Source organism: Passer domesticus, chromosome 2 (genome assembly GCF_036417665.1).
Source record: "Passer domesticus isolate bPasDom1 chromosome 2, bPasDom1.hap1, whole genome shotgun sequence".
Taxonomy (NCBI): Eukaryota; Metazoa; Chordata; class Aves; order Passeriformes; family Passeridae; genus Passer; species Passer domesticus.
Window position 1 is genome coordinate 101,893,081 of NC_087475.1, and position 26,522 is coordinate 101,919,602.

Consider the following 26,522-nt stretch of genomic DNA (forward strand, 5'->3'; position numbering starts at 1 on the left):
ATAATGATGTCACCAACATCTGAAAAATGTTTTGAGTGTGTAAGTTGCTCTGAAATGGTCAGCTGAAGGCAATTCTTGTCCCCAAACTAATGTGGCAGTATTACAGTACAGAAGTCGCTCTGAGTCAGGTCATGTCTCTCAGTCAAATTCAGTCACCATGTGAAATACAACTCTATAAAGTGCAAATGTCTTGGAGTGAGCTATTTCGAAAGTCTCTAGTACTGATGAGTTTGCCCAGACACTTTTGTATGTTCTCCCACACAGTATTAAATGTAGCCTAGGAGATATGGCAAGTGTTTGGTCATCCTTCGAGTGTTCTAGTTTTCTGGAGTTCAGGTATGACTACCAAATCCAGGCCAGAACAATCCAACAAAAATATCTGTATTCTTGAGGGCAGCCATCAGTCAGAGCTCGCAGAAGACTCTTCTGTAATTATACCAAGATAACCGAAGGGATAAGTAGAGAGAAGATGCTTCATGCTCGAAGTAGAAAACAGAGAGAAGCCTAAGTCAGATACTTTGTTCTGAGGCAGTTTTCTAAAATGTTTTGCTTCCCTTTCACTGTTTATAATACAATGACTTGTTTTTACTCAGTTTGCTACTGGGATCCAGATTAGCTGTTGATTTAGCGCTTCCATTCCGATGTTGTCTAAACATGCTATTGAGTTGATTACCTTTTTTTCCTGTCTTTAGCTTTTGTTGGGTTATACTGCATGCCTGAGCATCCTTGGATACTAGTGCGGAAACAGGATGAGCAGATGTCAGGGTTTTTAGCTTGTGTCTCTAGGCTGTGACTGCTAACCTATGCTGCTGTTAAGTATGAGATCACTTGCCTACTTGTCTTCCTCTTTTGTTTCTGGACACTTCGACCCTTGGTTTTCTGAAAATCTGGAGGATTTTAGTGGTATTATTTGGGATTTCATTCCCAGTGTTTCCTAGGAACCAGTAATATAGCACTCTGACACCTGGAGCACTTGCAGAAAGAAAATGGGTCTATTTATTTACCTGGCAGCAAAAGCTGTATTTTGCTGAAGTACATCCATAAAGTTAATGACAAATTTTGGGAATGAGCCTGTTGAGCCAGCGACAAGTTTCCTTGTTGTAAATTAACTTATGCAAATAAAAGCAGTTCTCTGCTTTGGTACTGCACCCTGATCTGGAAGTGAGTAGAAGGGCATGTTAAGGACACAATTCTGTGTTTCTGAATGACTTCAGCTGTTAAGTGTGCCCTGTTACATGGAGGGAGGGGATGCTGCTCTGTGAGTTCTAGCCAGCTACTGACTTGGCCTGTATATGAACAGCCAGCATCAGCCCTTGCTGTGTGGCCCAGTGTCATGTGTGAGCTGCAGGCTGGTGTGAGGCTGCACAAGGCTGCCGAGCGACCATGGCGTGTGTCTTCAAAGGAACGTATTCGCTCTCCCTATGAGCTGCTTTTGGATGACGTTCAGCACAAGAGGTACACCCTGCGTAAGGTGAGTGACTGGAGTCAGCAGACAGCTTTGGAAACATCCATTCTTCTTCATTTCTGAGCAGTATGTGTTGAGACCTCTTCTCCAAAGGTGTGCCTTTTTAAAAAAAGGTACATCGAAGTCCAGAAGTGTCTGGGGCTCCCTCTCAGCTGCAGTTCAGCATTAGATCACCCTGTTTGTCCCCCCAAGTACTTAATTTCCAGTAACTTTTTAAAACAGGAGTAGCCACAGTTTCATGAATCAGAACAGTAAACATCTTCTCCCTCCAGAGTCAACCACTCACTTCCCTGCAGCAGTTATTCTGCCCTGCAAACAATAGTTTCATGGAACACACTCTTGCTTCCTTGTGCTTTCCACCTTGGACACTTGTGTCCTTCCAGGCTCCTTTAGCTGTGCTGTACCTGGAATCTTTTACTTGTTGCTTTGCCTTCCCAGATGCTGTGGTGTGTATGGAAGTGCAGATGCACTTCTGAGACAGCTCTCTGCTTAGCCAAAAGCAGAGGCCTCTGAGCAGTGCACTCAGCTACTGCAGGAATTTAGTCAGGGTAAAAAATGTTGAGCCCCTCACAGGGAGGAGCAGAGACTTCCACCTTCACCACTTGGTTGGTGAAGATGACCAGATACAAAAACGTCTAGGGTGTCTCTAAAGGCTTGTGATGCTCTTTACTTGCTGCAGCTTGAGCTGGGAATGATGAGCAGATCTAAAACATTGGCACAAGGCCTTGTGGCATTGATGTGCTTTGCAAACAGACATCTTGGCAGAAGATGAGACACAAGTCCTCTTGTAATAAAGAGCAGTATTACAAAAAGTGAAAACTTTGCATACTGCACTAGACATCAGCTTTTTTTTCCTCTTTGTTGGTGCTGCTAGAGTGTAGCAGGTTTAAAAGCTTCAGCTAAACCATGCACCTCTATAAAATCCCAGCTCTTGCTTGGCTTGATTGTGGCTCCAGCTTCTGGGTAATACTATGTCATGTGTTTGCAAATGGTATCTTGATGGATATGTAAATTAATAGTATTGGTAAGGAGACAGTGCATCATAACTGGCTTGTATTCTTTGCAATTTACTATGTATCAATGTACTGTGCAGTACGGAACCTTAACTCAAGGTGGCAGGATGATCTGGGCAGTGATTTTCTTTCTTTTTTCTTTTACTTTTCTTTCCCTTTCTTCTTTTTAGTAACTTTTTTTTTGATTCACGAGAAGCACAAACATGTTTGAAGAGTAGTAGTCAGAAATACTGAAAGAAAGCAGAGTGCTACTGCTCAGGTCTTTGTGAAGGCTCTTAAACGAGGATTTCCCCATCTGCAAAGCTATTTTAAAGCTTCTCTAGCAAACAGTGGTCTAATTTGCAAATGAATGAAAGCACGCCTAGTGTGGGGAGCTGTAGTGTTGTTCTACCTGCACTCCCACGTGTTCTGAAGTTGTACACACAAGTGAAAGAAAATGGCATAGCCTCAAAATACGAATAAGTGAACAAGGCAGCTAAAGGCATGCATGACTTTTTTTGTTAGTTCTCCCCTATGCAGTAAGCACTGGGCTTGATGCTTCACATGAATATCTGCCCTGGAATTCTATCTTGCTATTGTTCCTAGTTTATGTCGGGCTGGAAGCCAGTCTCTAGGACTCTGGCTTAGGCATACAGCTGCCTGCTGCTGCAGTTCCTGTAACAGTCCTGTTAACCCCTTCAATTGCTCTCCTCCCTGGAGCTGAGCTTTTACTGATGAATATGATGTGACTATGGTGCTTGTTGGGATCACTCCTGACATTAATATCTGAATGCAGTGTTTTCTAGCTGCTTCTCAGAGCAGTTTGGGGTAAAAGGCTTTGTGCTTCTTGTGCAAGCCTCTAAGGACTGTGCAGTACTTCTGATTGCCTCTGGTTTGCTGCAGCCAAATCTTTCCCAAAACCCCATACAAGGAAACATCCACACTTCTCAACTCCTTGTTTTGTTTTGGTGGGTTGTTTATTTGTTTTGCAGGGGGTTTGTGTTTGTTTGGTGTTTATGGTTTTGTTTGGTTTTTTAAGGTATTTTTTTGTTGTTGTTGTTTCGGGCTTGTTTTGTTTTTCAGTGCCTTCCCCATCTCCCCTGTTCCCAAATCCTGACTTGTATCATTCACTGTGCCACTGAATGGCAAAGTGTATAAGGAGCAGAGAAAGAGCTATTTCTTAAGCATCGCTTCTGCTCTTTCAGGTGACCATCAAGCAAAAGCACAGGGCCCCCAGAGCTGATGTAGCTACTCTCAAGCCTCATCTAGAGCCGGTAGGTGACCTGGTGTTGCATCTGATCATAGCAAAACAAGGTAATTCTGGAGGTAACAGGACATTTTGAAACAATATAAAGCTAATACTTTAGCTACTGATTTGTATTTGGGAGAGGGGGGAGGGGGTTATCTTAACCATACTTAACTTTTGAATTGACCCTCCTGCCAAACATGGTACTAGGAAAACAAGAGTTGACATCTTTGTACAAGAAAGATGTTCAATCTTCCTACTTCCTCCACTGCTTCTTTAATTTGTAACATTTTTTTTGGTCTTGAAAGAGCTCCTGGAGTTCTTGACTTCAAATTTGGGAGTTGCTAAAGTATTCCATTATGCATAGTCCACAAGGTTGTCTCATGAGCAGGGCCCAGTGCCCTCTTGGATGACAATGCTCTCAGGCACATGGTGTGACTCTTGGGGTGGTCCTGTGCAGGAGCAGGTGTTGAACTTTGGTGATCCTTGTGTGTCCCAACTTAGGATATTCTATGATTCTACAGAACTGAAATCTGCTCTGGCCTTTTAAAACTAGATCCTGGAGAAGTTATAATAGCATAGGAGTCTGGCCAACGTGGGCCAGAATATTCCCACTCGTATTTCAAAGTGAGGCATTTGATGCTAGATGAATTGATATATTTTGATTTCATGTAGTAAGTGAGCTCATGGAAGGAAAACTTTGTGATATATTTTGAGGAAGGAACTTGATGGGTGAATTCCCACCTGTCTATGGAGTTATTATAACAGAGCACTGTTCTTCAGTAAACCACAATACACAGATTTTTGGTTCTTTAACTCCTGGCTCTGTCATGAAAAGTTTGACTGCTTGGTTCTGGGATTCAGGCTGAGCATATTCCAAATTTCTGTGGAACAGAACTTAAGCCCTAACACATCATGTCTAGCACAGATGCTCTGACATACAAACAGGAATCTGTTTTTGTAAATATTTCTGTGTGAAATGCAGTTGTCTGAGGAAAACACATATGAATTATAAAAGCAGGAAATCTTAGAATCTTAGATATTTTTGCCCAGTCTGAGCTACTTGGAGGAATGTTCAGAATTGTGGTTGAGGTATTACTGCTGAACTGGAAAAACTTTTATATGCAGACTAATATAATCAAATTTGCTTTTTGCTTTTCTAGACAAGGTAGAAACAATGCTGTTGAGATAAAGCATTGAGTTTAAGTTGAATTAATGAGTTGGGTTAGTCAGTCTCTTGAACTGTCCTCCACTGTTGCCATGTATGAGCTGGAGCCAAGAAAATGGTTCCAATGTATTCCATAGGTTGTGTGGGGATGATTATGCAAAGTTGGTTCCTGAGCAGATGCCACTTTAGTACTAGTATCCACTATTGGAGTTGGGCAAGAGAGAGAACAGGTGGGTTGGAAACTTCACTAGCTTGGCTGAAATTTCCAAGCTGTGGAGTGCAGGGGGAATTATCTTTATATTCCAAGAAGAAACAAAGTTTCTAAATGTACCCCACTGATTTTTCACTCTGCTCCGCTTCTGGCTGAGCCTTGAACATTTCTGATCAGTTGTGGGTATCCTGAGTTTTGTTAGGCAGCAGTACTTCTGATGAAGTGGCCTTGGTGTCTCTTATATTCAGGTTATGAACATCCTGTCTTCTGGTCTACAGGAAAACACTCCCAAGCTGCCTGCCAGCACCTGCCTTTCCTCCACCAGGCCATCAGGAGTATCCTGCATCAGCACAGGTCAGTGCACTTCTGGCTGCCCATCTAAACCAGATGACAGAGTACAGCTAGTGGCCTGATGGGCTCCCAAACCCTTGGGCTGGGTTCAATGTACACTTCTTTAATCACCTGGAGATACTTTGCAGGAGAAATTCCAATACTAAATAAAGAGTCTGGGGAGGTGCCCTTAGAAAATAATTTCTCTGCAGTTGACTGAAGCTTGTGTAGCTCCTGCAGCTTCAAAACAATGATTACATGTCCCCAAAGGCCTGACTTGGAATTTGCAGTAAAAGCTAAATGAGTGGTTTGAATATTCAAGTAGAAAGTGCAGCACTTCATTTTATGAAACTAAATAGTGCTAATGAAGCCTCATCAGTGCCTACTGACAAGCATAGTTACTGTAACCTCTGCTTTTTATGTGATCTGAGCAGATAGGTTGGAGGGGGAGAGATGTAAGCCTTGCTACCTTCAGAAAGCAGTGTTGTGCTTTTGAGTATCCAGCCCTCAGGGTGAATACTTAGAAACTGACAGTGGGTTTTCTGCACCCTAAAACTCTCTCTTCCTATCCAGGTCTTGCTGCAAATTGCACATTTCCTCCCATGAGTGCACCCACACCAGGAGACATTAAGCCTAAGTGTTTCTTGAGCACTGGCCAACAGCAGCTACCTCCTTACAGAGGAAGGTCCAAATCTTTAGAGAGAGGCCTTCAAAGCAAGGAGCTTGTAAGTCCAACATGTCAGCAAGCAGCCCTAGTCTGATACATCTGGTAATGACTTGCACCTTGATCCTCATGAAAGCAGTAAGCATGCTCTAAACAGTAAGCATGTGGTTTTTGTCTTGGGACATATGATACACCTATCTAAAGTTGGTATGTTATTCTCTCCTTGGAGATGTCTTTAGAGAAGACTGGATGCTGTAGTGTCCTTGTGGTGGCTTCTCCCTTTTAATGACATTAAATAAAGTTGTTTCTCATACAAGAAGAGGGAAATACCATGACATTACTTGAAAGTGTCCATCAAGGCTTCCTCAAGCAGACTGTAATTGAGAGTGGAGCTATCCTGCTTTCTTCATGTCCATTCCTTGTCTCTAGATTCTGATATGCTCATAAGTATCTTTTAAGCTGCAGTAAGGGGCAATAAGTAGTTAACAAAATGTGAATAGCACAGTATTAGTGACTTTTAAATGTATAATATATGTAGAACTGAAGTTATTGGGGTGTGACTGATGGTTCTGGGAGAAATACTGGGGTCTGTGTGCTTCTATGCAACCTTCTGAATTACAGCCTCACCCTGTTCTGCCCTGACAAGGTATGTTGTACCCTTGTCTCTTTCTTTCCTTCTGCATCCCTCCTTGCCCCACCTTGGCAAGTCTCTAACTGACCTCTCTGATGCCTCTTTGTTCAGCAATGTGGTGGGGGATGCAGGTGTGTTGGGGACTAAAGCACAGCTGTCTCTCCTGGCTGGCCATGAGACCACAGTTTCCATTTGTATGGGTCCGGTAGGTTTCGGGAAAGAGAAGGGCAAGAGAGTGTTGTGTTGTGGAAAGGAATTTTGTATCCAGGAGAGGCCAGGGTGGCATCTTTCTGTGGCCCATTCCAAAGGGTAAAATGTCTCAAAGGAATCTGCTTGAAAACTGTAGCAACCACTCACCTGCCTGTAGTAGTTTCTCTGCTGCTATTGTCAGAGTCACCTGATGCTCCCCATCACAAGCAAAATGAGGTTTTGGACAAAAATGCTCCTGATCCTTTGGGACCCAGTTTTGAGATGACCCCCCCCCAAATAGCTGCTTTCTTCAGCTTAATCTGATGTTTAACTTCTGTCTTTCAATAGGACTGTCCCTTTCCTATCAAGTGCCCATCACCAACCATTGCTGAGCTGATTGGAACCAGATATGCAATAATGGTGCTGAAAGGGCAAGGCCTATTCCAAGGAGGTAGTGATGGCGACTTTCCAAGAGCAAAGGTATGTTTCTCCTCCTTCTCTTTGTGCTGCCCTTGCCTTTTCAAAAGCTGGCTGGTTTCATGACCCGCTGTACTGAACTGCAGAGGCACCCTCTGCCTCAGTTTATCCTGTTCATAACAGATGATCTGAGTTTGGCCCTGGGCTGGAAAATTTTTTTAGTATTTGTGCAGTGATGGCTTCTAATCTAGCTGAAGCTGTATAAATTGCCTAGAAAGTAGCCCAGCCTTTGCTTTTTGCTTCTTGTATGATTCCATGCAAGGAGAGCTGACTGCCCTGACCACTGATCTGTTCTGAAATCCCAAAGTAAATAGCTGGGATTTGGTATTCCTAAACAGTGAAACAAAGGTGCTTGACTCAGGCTCCCACACCAGAGTTGTACTGACTCAAACCACCTTGCCAAGTGGACACGAAGGTGGGGGAAATAAGGGGGACAGGGAAGGAGCTATGTAGCTCAGGGCTATTGGTTGTTCACATTTATCAACTTCTGCCTTATCTCTGAGTATCCTTTAGAGGGAGTGTGGTAACCACTCCTCCGGAGCAGATGTCCTGAGTACAGGCCCTTTGCAACACAGATGTGAGGAAGTCTGTGCTTCTTGGCTTTTGGGTCACTTTTTTGCCCTCATTTATTTAGCAGTATGGACAGAGTCAAAGGTTCTACTAGCAGAGCCATGCTACTTCCACAAGCTGTCTGATGCTCCTGAGACTGAATCCTTGTTTTCTTCTCACCTTACTGACCCTGCTTTAACTTGCCTGCTCGATGACTATTCTAAAATGGCTTACTTACCCACTGCTGTTTTTTTAGCTTTCTCAAGTTCTACTTCTCAAGATAATATCGCTTCTGACTGCCAGCTGTGTATGAATGTGCTCTTTTTTTATAAAGTTCAAGCGACTCATCAGCTTCCTTATGACTAATTTTTTGCTTCAGGATTGAATTCAAATTTGCCCTGATTTAATCTCTTTGGGATTGCTGCAGTCTACCTCAAAGAATGTCTCTCTTCTTTCTCTCTTAAATAGCTACTGTTACACTCTTGCACAATACAGCTATTGTTGCTCAAGAGCCTTTTTTTAAACTCCTGTTGTCTGGCAGCTGCCCCAAACCTCTGCATTATAAAAACACTGGCCTGCAAGTAAGAATTTTTTGCCTTTTTAGCTTTTCATTCCTGTATCTTTGCGATCCTTTACTGGACCTCTGTTACTGTATATGAATCTAAAGCCTTTAGAAGGTTTGTTTATGTGCTTGCTTTTTGGCAGGCAGTGGATACTGTTGGTACAAAGATGTTTTCCATTTGCATTCACAAATAACTTTCCTTTCCACAGATCTGTTTCAGCTGCCATAAGCAGATGTTTCTTAAGTGGCCTTACAGATGTTACCTCTGCAGCAGGTGAGCTGGTACAAAAGGACTGAATGAGGAGGGAGAAAAAAATGAAACAGTGCTGAGAATTCTCAGTATTCATTGGCTGTACTACTGGATAGGACCAGGTTGCTGAGCTCTTCTGCTTTGCCTTACTGCACAAGCCAGGCTGAAGTGTCTACAGCTGGGGAGGATGTGGAAAATCTTGTCTCTGAAGTAGCATCTCAGTTTTAACTCTTAGTGTTAAGTCAGCAATAGCCGAATTTACTGTGCCAGGATTAAATTAGTTTCTCTGAGATCGCTTTCTGCATTTTGCTCTAAAGGTTTGCTCTAACCTGCTCAGCCCAGGGCTTGAACAGGTTCTGAGAGAGGGTCTACACCAGAATCTTCTATTAAGGACTGAAAAAGAGAACTCCAGACCTTGTGACTGGGAAAGGAGTTGAGCCTACTTGTATCCACTTATTTGTCAGAGGCTTTCTGTTCATGAGAGAGTGAGAGAGGAACTTCAGGCTCATTAAGGCTCACTTAAATCTATTTGAAGCAGTTGTGAAGCACCGAATTGATTATAAGCAGCAAGTAAGCAACCGGTGGAAATTGAGCAACTGTCTGGTGGTAGTGCTGGATGAAGTGTGAGGAGCATTTGTAGATAAAGCCTTGAAGCTATGGATGTTAATATATTTCAGATGATTTAAACTGCCAGAAATTGGAAAGCTGGCAAACTGAATAGTGGAGTTCTCAGCTTGTTCATTTTGCCATCAAGTGATTCTGCCACAATCATGGATTCAGACCTACTTTGGAATGAGCTACTTTGTAGCTGTAATATTGGTAGCTGCTGGGCTTTACTCAAATGGTAATGCTGGACTCTTTTGTCTTTCAGGGTTGTCTGCTGTGACTGCTGCATTAAGGCAAGTCTAGTCTTTACAACAGCATATGGGATTTTTACATTTTCCGCTTTCCCTCCTCCTCACCTAGTAATAAGAAGCTTTCCTTCATCCCACTGATAGCTCAAATCTACCCTCTGGCTTTCTAAGAAAATAGAAGAGGGAATAGTATGATGTGTAAAAGTAGCCAGGGTGACACAGATATCTCTTGTCATACTCAGATAAAACAACTCTAGTTCTTTTTTTTTTTTCATCCTGTGTAAAGTGGTTGGGATTACACTGGGCTCTATTTATAGACAGGTCAGAAAGTTCACTGCATTAATGTCTACCTTTTAAGCGCTCTAAGAAATCAATTGCATGGCATACAACTTGTCCTGATAAGAAGGATGTGTTTCCCTGAGAACTCAGGTGACTTGTGTTGTGATTCTAGATGTCCATGCCCTTCAGAACATGTGTACATCTCCCACTTCAATTCCTAAAATTTTTGAGACTGTCTGGAGGGGAGGATCCAGCTACTCAGGAACAGAAGAGCTGCAAGTTGCTACGTGAAATGGAGCAGCAGCAGTATTTTGGGTAAGGTGGGACAGGGTTGTTCTATTTTTACCTGGAAAGATGCCACCATTTACTTATGCAAAGCTACAAACATGCAGACAGCAGTATGTAATATTGGGCTGGTCAGCTGAATGCTCTGTTGAATGGCTGGTTTTAACCTCTAGTCTAACTAGTCCACAGTTCTCTGGAAGTGTTGTGGATTTTAGATGACCCAAAGGGAGGAAGCGTAAGTGCTCCGAAATGCATTTTCTGTTTTAACTGTCAGGTTTGTGCCATGGATTTAGAAGTGTCTGTATCGGCCCAAACATAGAAGGCTCCTGGCAATAGCTTCATAGTATGAGAATTTCCAGACCCCATCATGTTCTATCCCCCACAGCTGAAGGTCTGTCACTACAACCCAGGAGTAACCCCCTTCTACCTAGACATGAAATACTCTAATTGTGGCTCAGGTGCATCTGACTGAACATTGATGCCACAAATGGTTTCTCAGTCCCTCGATGTACATACAGACCCTTTCCTTTTTGTCCCTTGAAAATTAATTATTCCAAAAAGAGTTTTTGACAGTTCTGGATGATAAAGACAACATTCATATAAGTGCAATATACAGGACTGAAAATATTTATGTTCTCTTCTTTCCAAAGCAGTTAAATTTTCTACTTGGCAGACTGGTACCTTCTTTTTCTTCCCATGAAACCATTCTTTAATGTAGCCAGAATAAAGACACAATAGTTTCTAGTTCTAAGGCTGATACTTCAGCTGCCAAAAATCAGGAGTAGTGTTCATTACTGAAGTTAACTTCATGGGGCAGGCAGTGGTTTGGTCTGTGTTGTAATGCAAGTGCTGCAGAAGAGGCCTGAGAGAGGCCTCAGACTGCATTACTGTCATCCTGCAGAATGGCAAAAAAAAAATAAAATCCTACTGCATGAGGATGCAGCCATAACCTTGGACCAGACACAGATATCCATTAGCCCTTTGGCTGATATACTGTCAGTAGAGAGGAGCTGTCAGCTTCTGTTCTGTTCTGGTTCTTTTTAGCCTTCCTAAGTGGTGCTGATTGCTCTTTTGAACCTATGCATTTGGCTAAATTGCTTAGCAGCCTGGGAGAAGGATGGAAGAGCACCATACCCTCTAACAGAAACCAGGGTCAGCTTTCCTCCTTTTGTTTTTCTCTGCCCCTCCAGTGTACCCATTGTTTTGGAGCCCCATGGCCTAGCACAGCCCCTGTGCTGTTACACAGGGACCATGGCAAACTGGCTGACTGCAGACATTTGTACATGGTGTGAGCAATACCTCTTGAATGTGACTTCCAGTCAACAGCACAGCATCCCTCTCAGGAGATTTTCCTGGGCTTGAACCAAACTGGAATGATTCTACCATTCATTTATCCTGTCACTTCTTATGTACCTGAAATAAATAAAACTGATTTATGTACGTACTGACATAAAGGCCTGAATGAAAGACCTCCCTGCTGGTTTGTCTAAGCAGGAAGCACAGTTAGCATTTCTGTATTGTGAAGTATTCTAAAGCTTTGTGGGTTTTGGAAATGTAATTCTTTCTGTGTCGTGAGGAAAATAAATGTTGAAGTATTATCATGCTTCTAGCATTTCTTTCTTTGCACCTGCAGCTGTCATTGTTCTGTGGCACTTTTTGCATTAATTGCTGAGCAGGCTTCATCCTAGGTACTGAGCATGGGGAAACTTTTAACCAAAAACCCCCATTTGTGTGATCACATCACCCTGCATTTTACATGCACTCCTTCCTTATTACTCATAGCACTTAAAGCTCACAGCTTTGATGTATGTAGAATGGCAGTGATAGCTGCTCTGTCCACTTGCATTAGGAAGGTTGTTTTGTTTTCTTTCTTGTGCATTGTCATGCTTCGGCACCACAGCTTTCTGTGCATCTCACAGAAGTACCTTTTGATGCTGTCATCACCCGAAGGGCAGAGTTGTTCTTGACAGATTCTTGCTCATTGTCTTGGCCTTACGCCTCTGCCTTGGCATAAACTGGACTGTTGCAATATTCCATAGATTATTATGCGTGTTTAAAACAAAAAATGAGATGTTGGATAGTAGATTTATTTATCCCCAGGAATTTGCCTTGGTGAGTTTTACAGATAGACAGTGTTGAATGGACTTGTAGCTGGAATGCGTCATGCTGAAGAAACTAATAGCTGGGAAAGGCCAGTTCTAGATAGATGAGAAGGGAAGAAAGACATGTTTAAGCTGAGCCCAAAGTCTGCATCCAAACTGCCAGAAGGGTCAATACCTCCAGCTGCCTTGCACTGGCCTGACTCTGCCTCCTTCCAACTGCCTGTCTGCAAGCTGATGCCTCCTTGCAGGTTTAGGCAAGCTCTGCAAATAAATGAATGTGGAGAAGCTGGAGCTTGAGCTTCCTTTTGGAGCAAGTTCAAGTGTTCTTCTTCCTTCATTCAATTAGGAGGGGTGCTGCCTGCCTGCCCAGGTCCCCTCTTGTATGTGCCAGTCGCTGGTGCTGCTGGGAGGCACATCCTTATCAGGCAGATGGGCTCCTTGCAGGCTGCAGGGAATGGCAGCCAAGCCACAGGTGCGCTTGCTGGCACGATGGGCACAGTGTGGGGCCAGGGGCATGAGGCACACTGAGATGCTTGCTGAGTGGGGTAGTTTAGAGAGAGCCAGAAATGAGCTGAGATCAGCCTGCTTTGTGTTATGTGTAAGGCCAAAATGCTACTCAGAGCCTGGGTGAAGCAGCAGGGAGAGAAGGTGTCCATATGGCATTGAGGTAAACTTGAGTTCACCTGTGGAGCAAAGATTCTGTCTCTTGCACATCTGTTGTGGAGTCATATGGGTTTGGGTCACTGCCTTTCCCTACTTTGTGACCGTGACGGGGTGATGAAATGCCCTCACTTGCAGAACAGACAGGTGAAGGTGGGTGGGGGACGGGACAGTGGCAGTAAAACCTCTGTCCCCCGTGCCCGAGTGACATTTGGTCCGTCTTCATCCCGGCTGAGCCGGGACACCTCCTGTCCACCAGGGGGCAGCGGCGGGCCGCGCCGCCCAGAGCCGGGGCGGCAAAATAGGGCTACCTCAAAAATAACAAAAGATTTACCTCTAAAATAACACCGATTTTATCGTCCTCACCTATTTTTATTTAATTTTGTCCTTCCCGTGGCACTTCCCCAAGCTGGGGAAGGTCCTACTGGCACACAGGGCCCGGGTGACAGCAGTGGGGAGGCTGAGGGGGAAGGTGATGGTTTGTGGGTCAAAGACAGCTGGGACAGAGAGCAACACAAAAGGGTTTTAGGTGGAGGGGAGAGGTGGGAGAGGCCTGACTGCAGTAACTTTTTGTGGCTGTCAGAGTAGTTTGGTGTTTGAAGCCAGCTGGCAAAACACTCTCCAGTAGAATCACAGAACAGCTTGGGTTGGAAGGGACCTTAAAGAACATCTTATTCCAACCCTCTGCCATGGACAGGGACACCTTCCACTCGATCAGGTTGCTCCATGCTCTATCCAGTCTGGCCTTGAACATTTCCAAAGGAGGGTGGTGGAGCATCTGGAGGGGAAGCCTTATGAGGAGTGGCTGAAGTCACTTGGTACAAACCTGCTTGAATAACCTCACCCAGGGCAATGTTGGCAGCACTTTCTTGTCCAGGTTAAAGCTGGCTTTGAGTGGGGTTTCACCCTATGTCTGGTTCACTTTGGCTTATTTTTTTTAATGTTTTGTTATAAAGGATGAATATAAGGACTTCCATTTTACACATGAAATAAAACCATAGATGTAGTGTTGGGCAGGGTTAGAGTTTAAAACTATGTGGGCAAATTCGGGAAATGATCTGGAAGAAACAGGAGGCAGTTGAATAGGGAGAAGTGGAAGGTCGTACACTTGAGCAACAATATGAACTCCCAGAGTACAGAGGAGGGAGTGATGGGTTAAGTAGCAATTCTTCAGGAAAAGGATCAAAAGCTGAATGTCATGGTGTTGAGACGGTAGAAAATAAGTTAAGGGGAGATGTGGGGTAATTGGATCCAGCCCAGCAGAGTGCAGAGAGAACAAGCGGAAATGGAGAAACCATTACCTACCAGGGAAGCCTGAAAGAACTGAAATTCTCTAACCCAAAGGAGAGAACTGAAGTCTTTAAGCACATAAAAAGGCATAATCATTGCTCCTTGTCTGTGATGAAGGAGAGGAGAGAGAAAAAGAAAAAAAGAAAAAAGAAGGCTTAAGTCACAGCAGGAAAGGCTCAATTTAGATGTTAGGAAAAACTTTCTAATGACAGGAATAACAAAGAATAGACTGCCTAGGGAGTGGAGAGCTTTAAGATCAAGTTAAGCAACATCTGTCAGGGATGTCCGAGGTTTAGGTGATCTTGCTTGGGTTAGTGGAATGGACTGGTCTGACCTTTCAAGGTCCCTTTCAGCCCTAATTTTTCCCTCGTTCTGTGGGCTGACATTAATCTTCTTAATGGTATTTAAACAGTCAGCAGCTTCTCTTAAGTAACTGCTAGTAAGTCTCTTCTCTTGCCTGCGGTTTAAAATTAACTTAATTTCCATGCATCACTTTTGCCCTCGAGCTCCTCCAAAGTCCTGCGTAGCAAACCAGCAGCTGAATTCCTTGTCTGCTCGTCAGTACCTTCCTTGTGGCTCTGTAGCTACACATGATAAAAAAGAAGGGATAGAAATGCTGCATATTGGTGGCTATGCCATCAGTGTCAGGGTGCCCTCATTTTCTGCATTTATATGCAGCAGATATGGTCCTCCTTCTTGAGATAGTTAAGTCTCATATGTGGGTTTTTCATTTTTGTGTGCTCCAGGGGCCTGCCTTTCCATGTTGCCTGCACCTTTCTGAGGCAGTTTGTCTTGCCCTGCCTCTGGCCAAGGCTGGCCTTTTTCTGAAAGGAATCATGTCAGCCCATGGCCCTTTGCTGTCGGTTTGTCACAGGGGTCTGGAGCACAATTCTTATTAGGAGCATCTGTGCAACCTGGGGATATTTAGCCTAGAGAATATAAGGCTCAGAGAAGACCTCATCACTCTTTATAGCTACCAGAAAGGAGGCTGTAGCCAGGTGGGGGTCAGTCTCTTCTCCCAGGTAACAAGTAACAGGACAAGAAGAAATCACCAGGAGAGGTTTAGATTGGATATGAGGAAAAAATTTCTTCACTGAAAGAGTTGTATAGCCCTGGAATGGGCTGCCCAGGGAAGGGGGAGAGTCACTATCCCTGGAAGCATTCAAAAGCCCTGTGGATGTGGCACTTGGGGTCATGGTTTAGTGGTGAAGATGGTGGTGCTGGGTTAGTGGTTGGACACAATGATCTTAGAGTCTTTTCTAACCTTAACACTTTTATGGTTCTATGATAAGGTTTGAGTGTCCAAGCCCAGACGCTGCCCAAGGTGTGTGGCACTTCTGTGTCACAATGTGTACAACAACAGGCATTATAATTAACACATTGTCCACAAGTGATCTCTATTCAAATGATTCAGACTCAAGAAAGAAGTCTGAAGTTGGCTCTGGGGCTGGGTCCCCTGAGGTTACTAATGAAGGTGAGTTACATTTTTCATCTGCTAGCAACAGAGTAAGAGGGAGAGACTACATCAGGCCATGATGAGCAGTATCTGGTCCTTGGACTGGTACTGTTGGAAAACAGGAGAGTTGGTGAGTGTGTCCTGAAGGCAGCATATCTGCATGTTCTTAGTTTTTTGCTAAAACTAGAAAAGATGGTGTTTCCATAGCTGGGAAAAACGGTCCCAAAAGAGAGAGAGAACCACTGCCTGAAAATCCTCTTCTTTGAAAAATAACTCTCTACCAGGCACTGAACTGCATGTATGGAGTGTGTGGGGGTGTGACCCTGCTCAGTGTGACCTTGAAAACTGGGTGTATATGGCACCAAGAGGATCAGCAGTACAGGGGATCAGCAGTACAGGAGATAGCAACAAAAACAGGTTATCCATAGTCAGGAAAACACAAGGTTTCCAAACCTTTGTTGCGTACTCTTTAGTTATTTACCTAAACCAGTAAAGGTGACATTTCTGTAGCTGAGACAAATCATCCCTGATGAGACAGGGAACCACAAATATCTGCTCATAGAGAAGCAGTCAATTTCTCCCACTAATCTTATACAGTGGTTTTAACCAGCCAAGATAATTGTGGGCCCAATACAGGTGCCTTCACATTTGCTTTTGTTAATAGAGCAAGATCTGTCTTATCTCTGCATGACAAGCATTAAGAACTGTGTTTCATACGTGTGAGTAACATATAAAGAAACAGAGTGGCCACCACAGCAGCAAGTTGGAACACAAGACCTTTCACTCTTGGCTCTGAGCTCCTTCTTCCAGACCGGGCTGCCACCTCCCAGATGCGGCGGGGCTGTTATTTATACTCGTAATAAAATGCCACCTGAATGCAGCTGGAGTCCTACCTTTGAGCAACGTTAGCATGCCAGGGACTTTATTTACAGCTATTTCACTTTGACCCTCTTGATGCTGAGAATGAGAGTTTCAGGTGTGCGCCCCTTTTAAAAAAACACTGTGAAATATGGATATGTTGAAGTGGGTTGTGCTTTTGTGGAGCCTATATCCCAAACTATATAGTAGCTGCTTTGTGCACAGATTTTACAATTCCACTTCAGTGAAAATGTATTTGTCAGAACCACAACAGCATGAATCTGACTCATTAAATAAGACCTTCTTTTTTAAGGGAATGTCTGGAGTAATACAGATAGAGCAAGCTTATAAGGCCCTTGCAAGGAAAGGGTGAAGCAAGCTTATTCCTTAACTGCTGCAATTTGGGAGACGGGTTTCTGGAAGTGCTATAAAAATCACAACTTTCCTAAGATATTCTGAAAGCTGCTGCATCCCACCAGATTTGGGAAAAGGATGAGATTAGCCACTTAAATGTAAACTTATTTGAACAAAGCAATTTATATGAAATACAGCAGGATTTTTCAAGGTAAGAGAAAATCATCACCTTTTTCATTTTTTGCCCAGACACCTGGGAAACTCAGGACCAGCTACACTTAAGCACTTTGCATTTCAGGCATTGCAAACTCAGAAGTTTTCCAAGTGAGGGGTGCTGCCAGCTGCAGTGAGCTTGATCTGTGCTTAGCTCAGGAGCTGGAGCCAGACGGAATGCTGACACATTATGGCTGCAGGCCTTTCTGCTGTTTTTACTCTGTGGAGTTTTTATGAGACCATATCTGTCAAACGTATGTGTGAAGATAAATCAAACAAGCACAGGCACGGCTGTTAAATAAATGTGAAATCTGAGTGGCTTCCACCAGCCCCTCGGTCCCTCCCCCTCAGCTGCTGTGTGCACTGAGTGTTTTATAGACGCAGCACGGTGAAGGATGGCTGGTTTTAAGAAAGGGAAAGCAGCAGGGAGGCAGCTCCAAGGGAAGGGGGTGATCTTGCAGGGGGAAGCAGAGAGCTACAAGATGGGTTTGGGGCTCATGCTGCTGAAATATTTGGCTCTGGAAAGAGCCTGGTTTGAATCTTGATGACTTTTGAAGAAGAAGAGACTCAATAAATTCCATCAGGGATGTGGTCTGACTGCTGTGATGGCATCCAAAATGCAATGAAGATGGGGATTAAACAGAGGAGGCAGGAAGGCACTCCATGGAGAAGTGTAATGAGATAGACTACGTTTGGAGCTAATGCTGTATGAGCACCACAAGGTTTCTTTAATACTAAAGCATGAGAAGGACATCAAGCTTCTGCATCCCTCACAGCCCATCTTCTCCTGGAAAGTAAAATAATCTTGACCTGATCACCACTAACATTTTCCTATGAATCCCCAAACTCTTCTTCCCCAGGGAAGAAGGATGGTACTTCCAAGGTCAGGGTTGAGGTTACTGACAGGTCAGGGAAGGCAAGGTCAGGCTTGAAGCTAACTCTCTGTACCAAAGCTGTCCCACATAGCGAGAAGGCTGTGCAGTTTCCAAAGCCATCAATCTTCTCCCCATTTTCACCAGCTATTCACCTCTCCCAGTTTTAAGTGGAAGAAAATACAGCCAACCTCTTCAAGTCCTTGTGTTGCGCCTCTGGGAGCTGCATTCCTGCTCTTGAGTGCTCAGTCACCGAAACAGAATAGCCAATATATCATTCCCATTGTTTTATTTGGGGGTTGAAGTTGGATCCCTGTATCTGAAGGCTACTGTAACCAGGAAATGATTCTTCTGATTTCTGACAATGGGCTGCTTCTGCCCCCAAGAAAACATTTGTCACTTCTCCCTGGCTCCACTGGGGTTTGGCTGAAGGTGCTGGTTTGCCCCGGCACACAGGGAGAGCATCCTCACAAGGGGATGGGGACTCAACAGGAGTCGAGGCTCACGAACCACATGGTAGCAAAGTCAGTGTACCATGCCAATGTCAAGGGTGAAGCAGGAGGGACTATGCCACGTGCTCTGGACATGGCCTGGAAGGCAGGACTGTGGGGCAAAGAATATTTGATGAGGCTCCTACATCTGTGCCTCCCTCTGTTTTTAATGCTGATTGACATTAGGAGAGGACTTGACTCATAGGAATATGCTGCACATAGCAGCTTTTAGGGCAGCTCCTGGTCCTTCTGTGTATATCACCAATGTTGAGCTGAATGAAAATAAATACTCAGAGATGGGTTTTGCCAGTAAAAATACACAAGGAAAGAGAAGGCTAATGTACTATCAAGTGCATTTCTGATGATTTGCTAGTGCAAATGCTAGTGCATTATAATAATAATTTATTATTAGCAATAATTAGCAATGCACATGAAACTGCCATTGAACAAATAATCTGTTAACACTCAGAAGGCCAGGAAAATGCTTAAAACAAATCTTTCTTTGAAAGTAAATAATTTAGTTTGGACTTTGTGAGCTCATAGGGCTAGGTTGCTTTGTTGATGTGCTGGCACTGTTACTTTCAATAAAATATAAATCAGCCAGTTTACACGAGCTGAAAATCTTATTCCAAATTTTCTATTGATCATCAAAGTCATTACTAAAGCTGAATATTTAAGGACTAGCTTTTCATTCACTGTTGGAGTTGGGGTTTTTAAGAGTGTGCTGTAGGTCCTAGTGTATAGCATATACATGCAGTTCCAAGTGATTCAGCTGTCACATATCAGCTGAAAATCTGAGTCTATGCCTTCATGTCAATGGGGAACAATTAAATTCTGATCCCAAATAACAGAAACGTGATTCAAAGGTCCCAAAGCATCAACCTCTGTTGACACTGCTGCCCTGTAGCCAGAGTAGGAACCTTGCTGAGATGAGGCTAGAGGTGCAAGTTGGCTTTGACATCTGCTGTCCCGGCTGTTGGGGGAAAGCCCCTCATGCTGGGTTGTGTAACATGCCCTAAGGCACAGGCAGCATGGACAATTATCAGGTCCCAGACCTGCCATCATTCTCTTTGCTTAGTCCAGAGGAGATGGGCACTGGTGGTGACATGGACCATGAAGGAAAATCACCTCCTGCAGGCCTATCCCTCCATTCCTGGCACCATGGGCAATGCTGGCTGCAGGCAGCTTCCTTCTACAGCAGCAACATCTGCTTCCTCACCCCATCTCTCCAGTGGCACTGGGAGCAGCAAGCCCTACCTCCAGAGCTTTCAGTGCTCACCCATCTAGCCTTGCATCCTTCACCTTCCCAGGACAAGGTTGGTGTGGGTGGGTGCCTCCTGATCCTCAGGCATTCAGCAGCAGCTGGAGAAGTGCAGAAATCTCAGTGGCATCTGCTGCAGATGAGGGACTGCAAGGGAAGTAAGTGGAAACAGCCCCTCTACAGAGGGAAAATGAAGATTTGGGGGGCAGACTGAAGAAGGAGGAAGGAGAACCATCCTAGTATTCCTCCCTTCCTTTCCTAGTGAATACTCCTAACAAGGCCTTCCACTTACAGTGTGCCCTTCCCACCCTTCCCCCTCAGCTCCCCCAGGAGAGACTCAGCGTAAACCCAAATCTCAGGTCCTTCTCCAAACCCCCAAGGCAGGACACAGCTGTCATTCCTGACAGCTACCCAATGTTCTTGAAGCTCTCCCGTTAGGGAGGCTTCATGCCTGGACACTTTATGCATTGCCTCTGTCTATTTGCCCTAACTTTCTTGTGACATCAAGTTTGAATCTTTTCTGCTTGAGTTTAAGACTGTTATTATTTCTGAATATCTTTGTTTTGGGCAGGTAGAAGTGACTGGTCTTTCTCCCCTTGTTGCAACCTTTCATGAACTTGCAAGACTTACTCTGCTTATTACAGTTATTTCTTAAGGTTAAGCTTTACCAAGACTTTCAGATTTTTCTCCCAGATCACATTCTTTAGACTCTGATGATTCTTCTTTGTTTTGCCTGGATTGTATTTATTTAACCCACTTTTTTTTTCTTTTTTTTTCCCTTTTCTTTTTCCAAGAGCACTGATGACAAACACTTCAGGTTTTAATCTGCATTAAACCCTAAACCTAACCCTAACTCTAAATCTTAGCTCCAGTAGTTCCATGTCCATATTTGTCAGTCAGTTATTCCTCAGTTTGGACCCTCACATGGATTCCTACTACATCCTTTCATTTTTTTCCCTGATGGTTTCTTGAATTTGTCAGGCTGTTGTTTGCTTTTTTAAAAAAATCTAATCCCATCTTTGATGTCCCTGCAAATCCTTCCAGCTTTGGGCATTGTGCAAAGTCAATCATCTTCTAGTCCACAGTCCAAGTCACCAACAGACTGCGGCTGGAGACAGAGACCTGTACACCTCTGTTCAACAGGTTCCTGTCCGTGGAGAGGGAAGTCCTGCTCTCACCCTCCTGAGTACCAGAGCTGTGTCTGCTCTGCAGTAGATAGACCACACATTCCTTCCTGGCTTATGAGAATTTCATGCAAGACAGTGTCAAAGGACCCACTTGAGTCAAGATACTGACATCTGCTTCTCCTTACTGGCCTGTGAGGTCTGTCTGCTTGTTTTAAAAGGAAATTAGATGTGTTATTCAAGACCAGACTATGAAGCTAATATTGGATGTTACTCATCCCATTACATTCCAGTTTCTTACAAATAGCTTTTTTCATTACTAATTCCAGAATTTTCCTGTAATTGAAATTGAATTAATTAGCCTACAACTCTACATCTCTTTTTTATTTTTTTTCCCAAAGACTTCTTGATTTTAACTTCCCTGGCTTTTGCTATGCTTTTAAATTAATTCTTAGTAAATCAGTCTAGATTTCACTCTGTATAGATGTCTTCTTTATGCTCAAGCTCAACAGTGGCAATCTAGTCAATCTGTTCTTTTCTTGTATATTCCTTTCTCTACACTGGTGTAGAGCTTGCTTGGGCACAACCTGTCTTGCTGCCTTCCTTTTTTGCACCAGCTAGATGCTGAGCTCAGCATCTAGCTGGGTGCCAAAAATCCCCTAATGTCAGGGGACAGGACACTTGTCACGATGATGAGGCCCACACCTGGTGACCTGTAGGCCACACTCTGCTGTTGATGCTCCTGTTCTTTCCCTGAGCTGTATTCACTACAGAATTTCACCTGGCAGAAGTTCTGGGTCACACATCTCAGTGCTGGTGCCATCTTTTTTCTCTCTCTTTTTTAGGCCTCGTCAGAAATTATTGGCATGAATAAGACAGCCATAAGACACCATCTCCTGCCATGCCCAGCAATTATCCATTCCAGCTACTGCACAGTAGAGGGAAGGAATACCGAGGACCACTGGCAAACTAAAGCCTCCCCACTCAGTTACTTTTCTTACCCTTCAAAGTCAAGGTTAGATCTGCATTACCATAGTGGCACTGAAGCCCTAGTTGAAGCCTGCTTTGGATAATGTTTGCTCAGGTGTAGTATCTTGGAAGTGAAATCATTGCTGCTCCTTTCCCAGAAAATATTGTTTGCCACATTTAATTAAGTTTCCCCCTCTGTTCACACAGCCTCCCCCACACAGATCTGAAGTTAGTTTTACAGTTTCCTCTCAGCCCTCTCCTTTGATCCTAAAGTAGCTGTCACCTCAGTACCTACAGCCCTTTTGTTTCTCACTTTGACCAGCATAAAATGTGTTTGCGTGTTAATGACTTTCTTCTCGGGGCAGCTGAATCTCTTTACCAGTCAGCTGGGTGCTGGATGAAATAATTCTCTCTGCTGCTTCAAATATGTCACACATCTATATTTCCCTGCCCTGTTTTATGTTCCATCCCGACTTCATTAATAGGAAATGGTTCTGTTTGAGTTCATTTTGTTTTGGAAAGTGAATCCGTTGCCATGGGAATGTGAGAGATTTCCAGAGACAAGGTCCAAGTTTAGTGCAGGAAGGTGCTACGCAGACTTTGCCACCCACAGCCTGCTGCTGCTGTGCTGCAAGAAGCTGTTTCTTTCTTAGAGCCTCCTTAGCACCAGCCATGCTCAAACCAATGTGTCTTAAGTTCTGTAGTCTCTGCTCTGGTCAGCTGTGTCTGTGATCTGCTGTCCCCACCTTATCTGGCTTCTGTTAGCCAACTTCTCCTAGACCTGAACTAGAACTAACCCTCAGGTCTGCACATCTGGGAAAATCCTGCTGCAGTAATCAGAGCTGTATTACAGCAACTGAAGCAGGGCAGGAGCAAGCCTTCAACTTAAAGTGAAGAAAGTTTAAAATAAATTTTAAAAAAAAAGCAAAAGAAACCCACTTGACATAAAAAAAATGACAAAATAACCCCATGCTCAAGATCTAAGTACAATTATGAGTAGTACCATTTTTAGGCTGTTCTGCAACAAAAGTTATTAATAAAATGCTTTGCCACGAGTGTGGCTTCAATAGCGTGACTTAGAAACCTCAATCCAACGACAGCCTGTCTGCTGTAGAGCCTAATATGGATGCTGCATTTGGCCATGCCACAGCAGGCTAGATTCAAAGTGCTGGATTAGTTTGATTAACCCAAAGTATAAAGCAAACTGGATTTTCTCTGGTGTGCTGTCAAGTCAGAGCTGTTCAGCTCTGGTTCTGGGATGGGACGGATCAACAGGATCTGTTTTGTGGGCATGATGTATAAATAGGGCTAATGGAGGAGAGGGCTGATTTGAGGAGGTCTGGAAGAGCAAATCTGGAAGGGAGGAGTGACAGCATGTGGAGTGAAGTGCCAGAGCAGAGTTGTGTGCAGTAACACACAGGGACCCCAGTGTGCTCCCCCTTGGCTCCTCAGAAGTAAAACCTTAAGCTGCTGTAATTGATGACAGATGCCGGCTGCTGAACTGGAGCTCTGCTTCATCTCAAGAGAGGGAAGAGAAGAAGGCACAAAAGATGTATGTTAGAGTGGTACACAAAGAACTGTTACAGATTGCTGTCTCTGAAATGAACAAATGTTGTTCTCTAGTGTTTGCTATAGATTAGCTTTCAATTAAAAAAAGAACTCACATTTGTAGGGAGAAAGGTCTAGAGAAAGTCTCTGTGATGTTTGCTTTTTTTTTTTTTTTGGTCATTTTGCTGTATTACTATGTCAACAGGCTCATTAAATTTTGCTTCTATGGATAGTTTTAAAATAAATGCTTACACTGTGACCCAAAAGAATGAAGGAAAAAAATACTTCCATCCAAAAAATGGCTGGCAGAGGTTGAACAAAATGTTTGCTTTGGGAATGAGCACTGCCTCTCCCTCTCTCACATGAGCACACACATGCTCTTCCTGGGCAGATCACTGCAAATCAGGCTTACTAAGAAGAGTTGAGGGCAAATCTGAAACAAGGAAAAGCTCTGTCAGTAGAAACAGCTCAGCAGACGCACATTTATTACATTCACTGCAGCAGCACAGAAAACAAAACAAAACAAAACAATTTCTTGGTGCCTGTGTCTGATTTGCCTGCAATGACCTCTTTTTCCTTCAGTCCAAGTCCTTTCTTTCTGCAGATCTCCATGTATGGTTGGCATTCAACAATTAGGGAAGCATCAATAAATCAGTGACAGACAAGCAAGGACCTCAGCTTTCCCTACAGCTTGCAGTGCTAAAAGTTCATCTCCAAGTGCTCCCTCTTCATTCCAAGCAGCAGCCAGGGAGCTTAAGGTTTGCAAATAGGAACAGCATGGGCTCACTGCTGGCCAGGCTCTGAAACTGGAGTGGGAGAGGGGGAGATGTAGATAATATTGGGTTGAACTGAGCACCATTAGATATTGGGCTACACAACAAGCCAAGAACTTGGGTGGTAGCTGTTGTTGTGAATCATGGTCACGAAATGTTATTACATTGGACTTTACATTGGGTTGGGGCCATGGGGATTCAGCTTTGCAGAACACAAAGACCAAAGAAAGGCTCACGGAGCAAGGGGGCAGAAATGCCTGTAAGAAGAGGGCCCAGTGTGGCAAAGAGGATCCTGTATGAAGCATCAGTGGCAGGGTTCAGGTGCATAGGTAGCTTCTGTGGTACAGTATACCTGTCATAGAACACCTCAGGTGAGACAGGACCTTGGCAGGCTCCAACTTTGGGCCCCACTCACAGCAAGGCTGTTTTCAACAGGTTGTGTTGTTTACGTAGTGTTGTGCAGGACTCTGTCCAGTTCAATTTTGAAGGTCTCCAAGGACAGGGATTTCACAATTTCTCTGAAACCTGTACCAATGATGAAATATCTTCCAGACAAGATTTTTTTTCCTTAGCCTCAATGAATATTTCTCTGGTTGCAACCTGTGCCTGTTGTTTCTCGTTCTCTCACTGGCTTCCTCCAAGAGCAGCCTCTCTTTAACTTCCTTTAGCTAATTGAATACTGCAAGTAGATTCCCCCATACCCAGGATTCCCTTCTTCCTCCAGGTTAAACAGGTCCCTTTCTCTCAGCTTTTCCTGGTACGCTCCTCTGTTGACCCCACATCTCTTACTGAGCAGTAATTTTCCTCTGTTCCATCCATTTGGACAGTAAGATCTTTGGGATGGGTATTATTATTTGGTACATGCATGGCAAATGGAGTGGGGAGACATGGGACATGGACAACCACTTTATAGCCTTCTCCTTGGAGTAATCCTATTCCCTTGCCTTGCTGGAGGTCAGAAAGGGGCTGTAATTAAAGCTGTGTGTTCTCTCGGGGAGCAGTGCAGCACTGAGTGCTTGGTTATGGTCTCATTGATGCCCTTGTCTTCTGAAGCAAGATTTGATATACCTGAACCCTTCCTGACAAGTGTGTCTCCAACTCCACTTACATTGCTCCCATGAATGAGAACCTGCAGTGTCCCTCATCTGCTCCAAAGTTTCCCTGTTATTGCTCTGTTGGCCTAAATCTTTGCTGCAAACCAGCCCCAGTTCTCCTCATGCTCCTTCCATGGACTCTGCAGTCTTTAGGACAAGCCCTTATGTATAGAAGGGCTCTTAATGCTCCCTCTTAGTTTTCTCTTCTCCAGACTAAACAAACCCAATTCTTTCATCTACTCTCACAGATTGTGTCTTCCAAAGCTTTTGTGGAGCTTGCTCCTTCACCTCAGAGGGCTCCCCAGTTTGTTTAGCCAGTTGGAAGGGTGCTGCGCCCAGCGTCCTCAGGGCCAACTGCAGCACAGTCATTTTCTCCTATGCCTGCCCTATGAATCTCTCATTAATGAGTCCCACCAACCTGTTTTGAAACAGCATGACAGTGTTGACTAACTTTTTGTCTGCAGTCCTGGGAATCTTTCCCGCAGCTCTTTGACCAATTAGCCCCCATTTCACATTTGAGTTCCAACACCTCACTGTGGTATTTTACGCCTGCTCTTGTGTGATTTCCATCCTGCTGATTTGAGACCAATTCTCCAATTTATCTAGATTGTTTTGAAATCTGCTGCTGCTGCCTTGGCCTCCCCACAGACCCCATGGCCGCGACTCCTCCCAGCTCAGTGGTGCACATAAATGTTATCCTGATTTCTCCATAATATCCCTGACACTGTGGTCCCTATTATCTCCAGTTCTGTGGTTAGGCAAGCTGTTGAATCGCCTGGGGCTTGGGGCTGAATCCTTTTTGCAGCAAACACAGTTGTTAACCTTTTGGGACAGTGTTACAGTGAGCTACACACCTGCTTGTGGCAGGATTTCACACACCACAGGCTGCTGGTGGTTTATGAGGCAGTTTTGCAGCACACCAGAGGCCACTGGGTATTGCTGGGCTGTGGTCTTTCCTGCTGGTTCTCTGGGAGCAGCACTGCTAATCACAAAGGATTGGGGAAAAAAACTACCTTGAGGTCCACAGCTATGAGAAACTGAACTGAGAAAATTATCAAGAGGGAAGTTTAAGGCAGAAAGATGCACAGAAGGATCAGGCAGACTTCCCTTTATATGGCTTCATAAATGCCTGAAATACCCTGGCCAGCTGACAAGACAGAGATTATCCCAGGGTCCAGCCTCAGGACGTGGGGGCTTGCACCAGCCCTCCTCTGGCCCCACAAACTCTTGGATGACTCAAGAGCCCCAGGAAGCACCAGCTCATGCCTGGGACCAGTGTCTTCCCCACAGCTGAGCCTGGATCAG

General features: G+C 44.2%; 1 protein-coding gene across 15 annotated transcripts in view; it reads left to right on the forward strand.

The window, feature by feature from the left end:
- The window catches only part of LOC135294605 (protein spire homolog 1-like), a 70,441-nt gene that overhangs the window by 5,486 nt on the left and 38,433 nt on the right, over positions 1–26,522 (forward strand). For 8 of the 15 annotated variants that reach the window (XM_064410114.1, XM_064410119.1, XM_064410115.1 and 5 more), the window contains 9 exons: positions 1,301–1,471; positions 3,663–3,731; positions 5,331–5,436; positions 5,986–6,137; positions 7,245–7,376; positions 8,694–8,758; positions 9,606–9,633; positions 10,040–10,182; positions 11,343–11,750. In XM_064410114.1, the coding sequence (XP_064266184.1) occupies positions 1,301–1,471; positions 3,663–3,731; positions 5,331–5,436; positions 5,986–6,137; positions 7,245–7,376; positions 8,694–8,758; positions 9,606–9,633; positions 10,040–10,182; positions 11,343–11,514 (1,038 nt within the window). In that variant the 3' untranslated portion in view covers positions 11,515–11,750. Of the gene's footprint in view, positions 1–1,300; positions 1,472–3,662; positions 3,732–5,330; positions 5,437–5,985; positions 6,138–7,244; positions 7,377–8,693; positions 8,759–9,605; positions 9,634–10,039; positions 10,183–11,342; positions 11,751–21,678; positions 23,478–26,522 lie in introns of those variants that run through there. The other 7 variants (XM_064410108.1, XM_064410109.1, XM_064410113.1 and 4 more) reach the window with 5 other exon arrangements.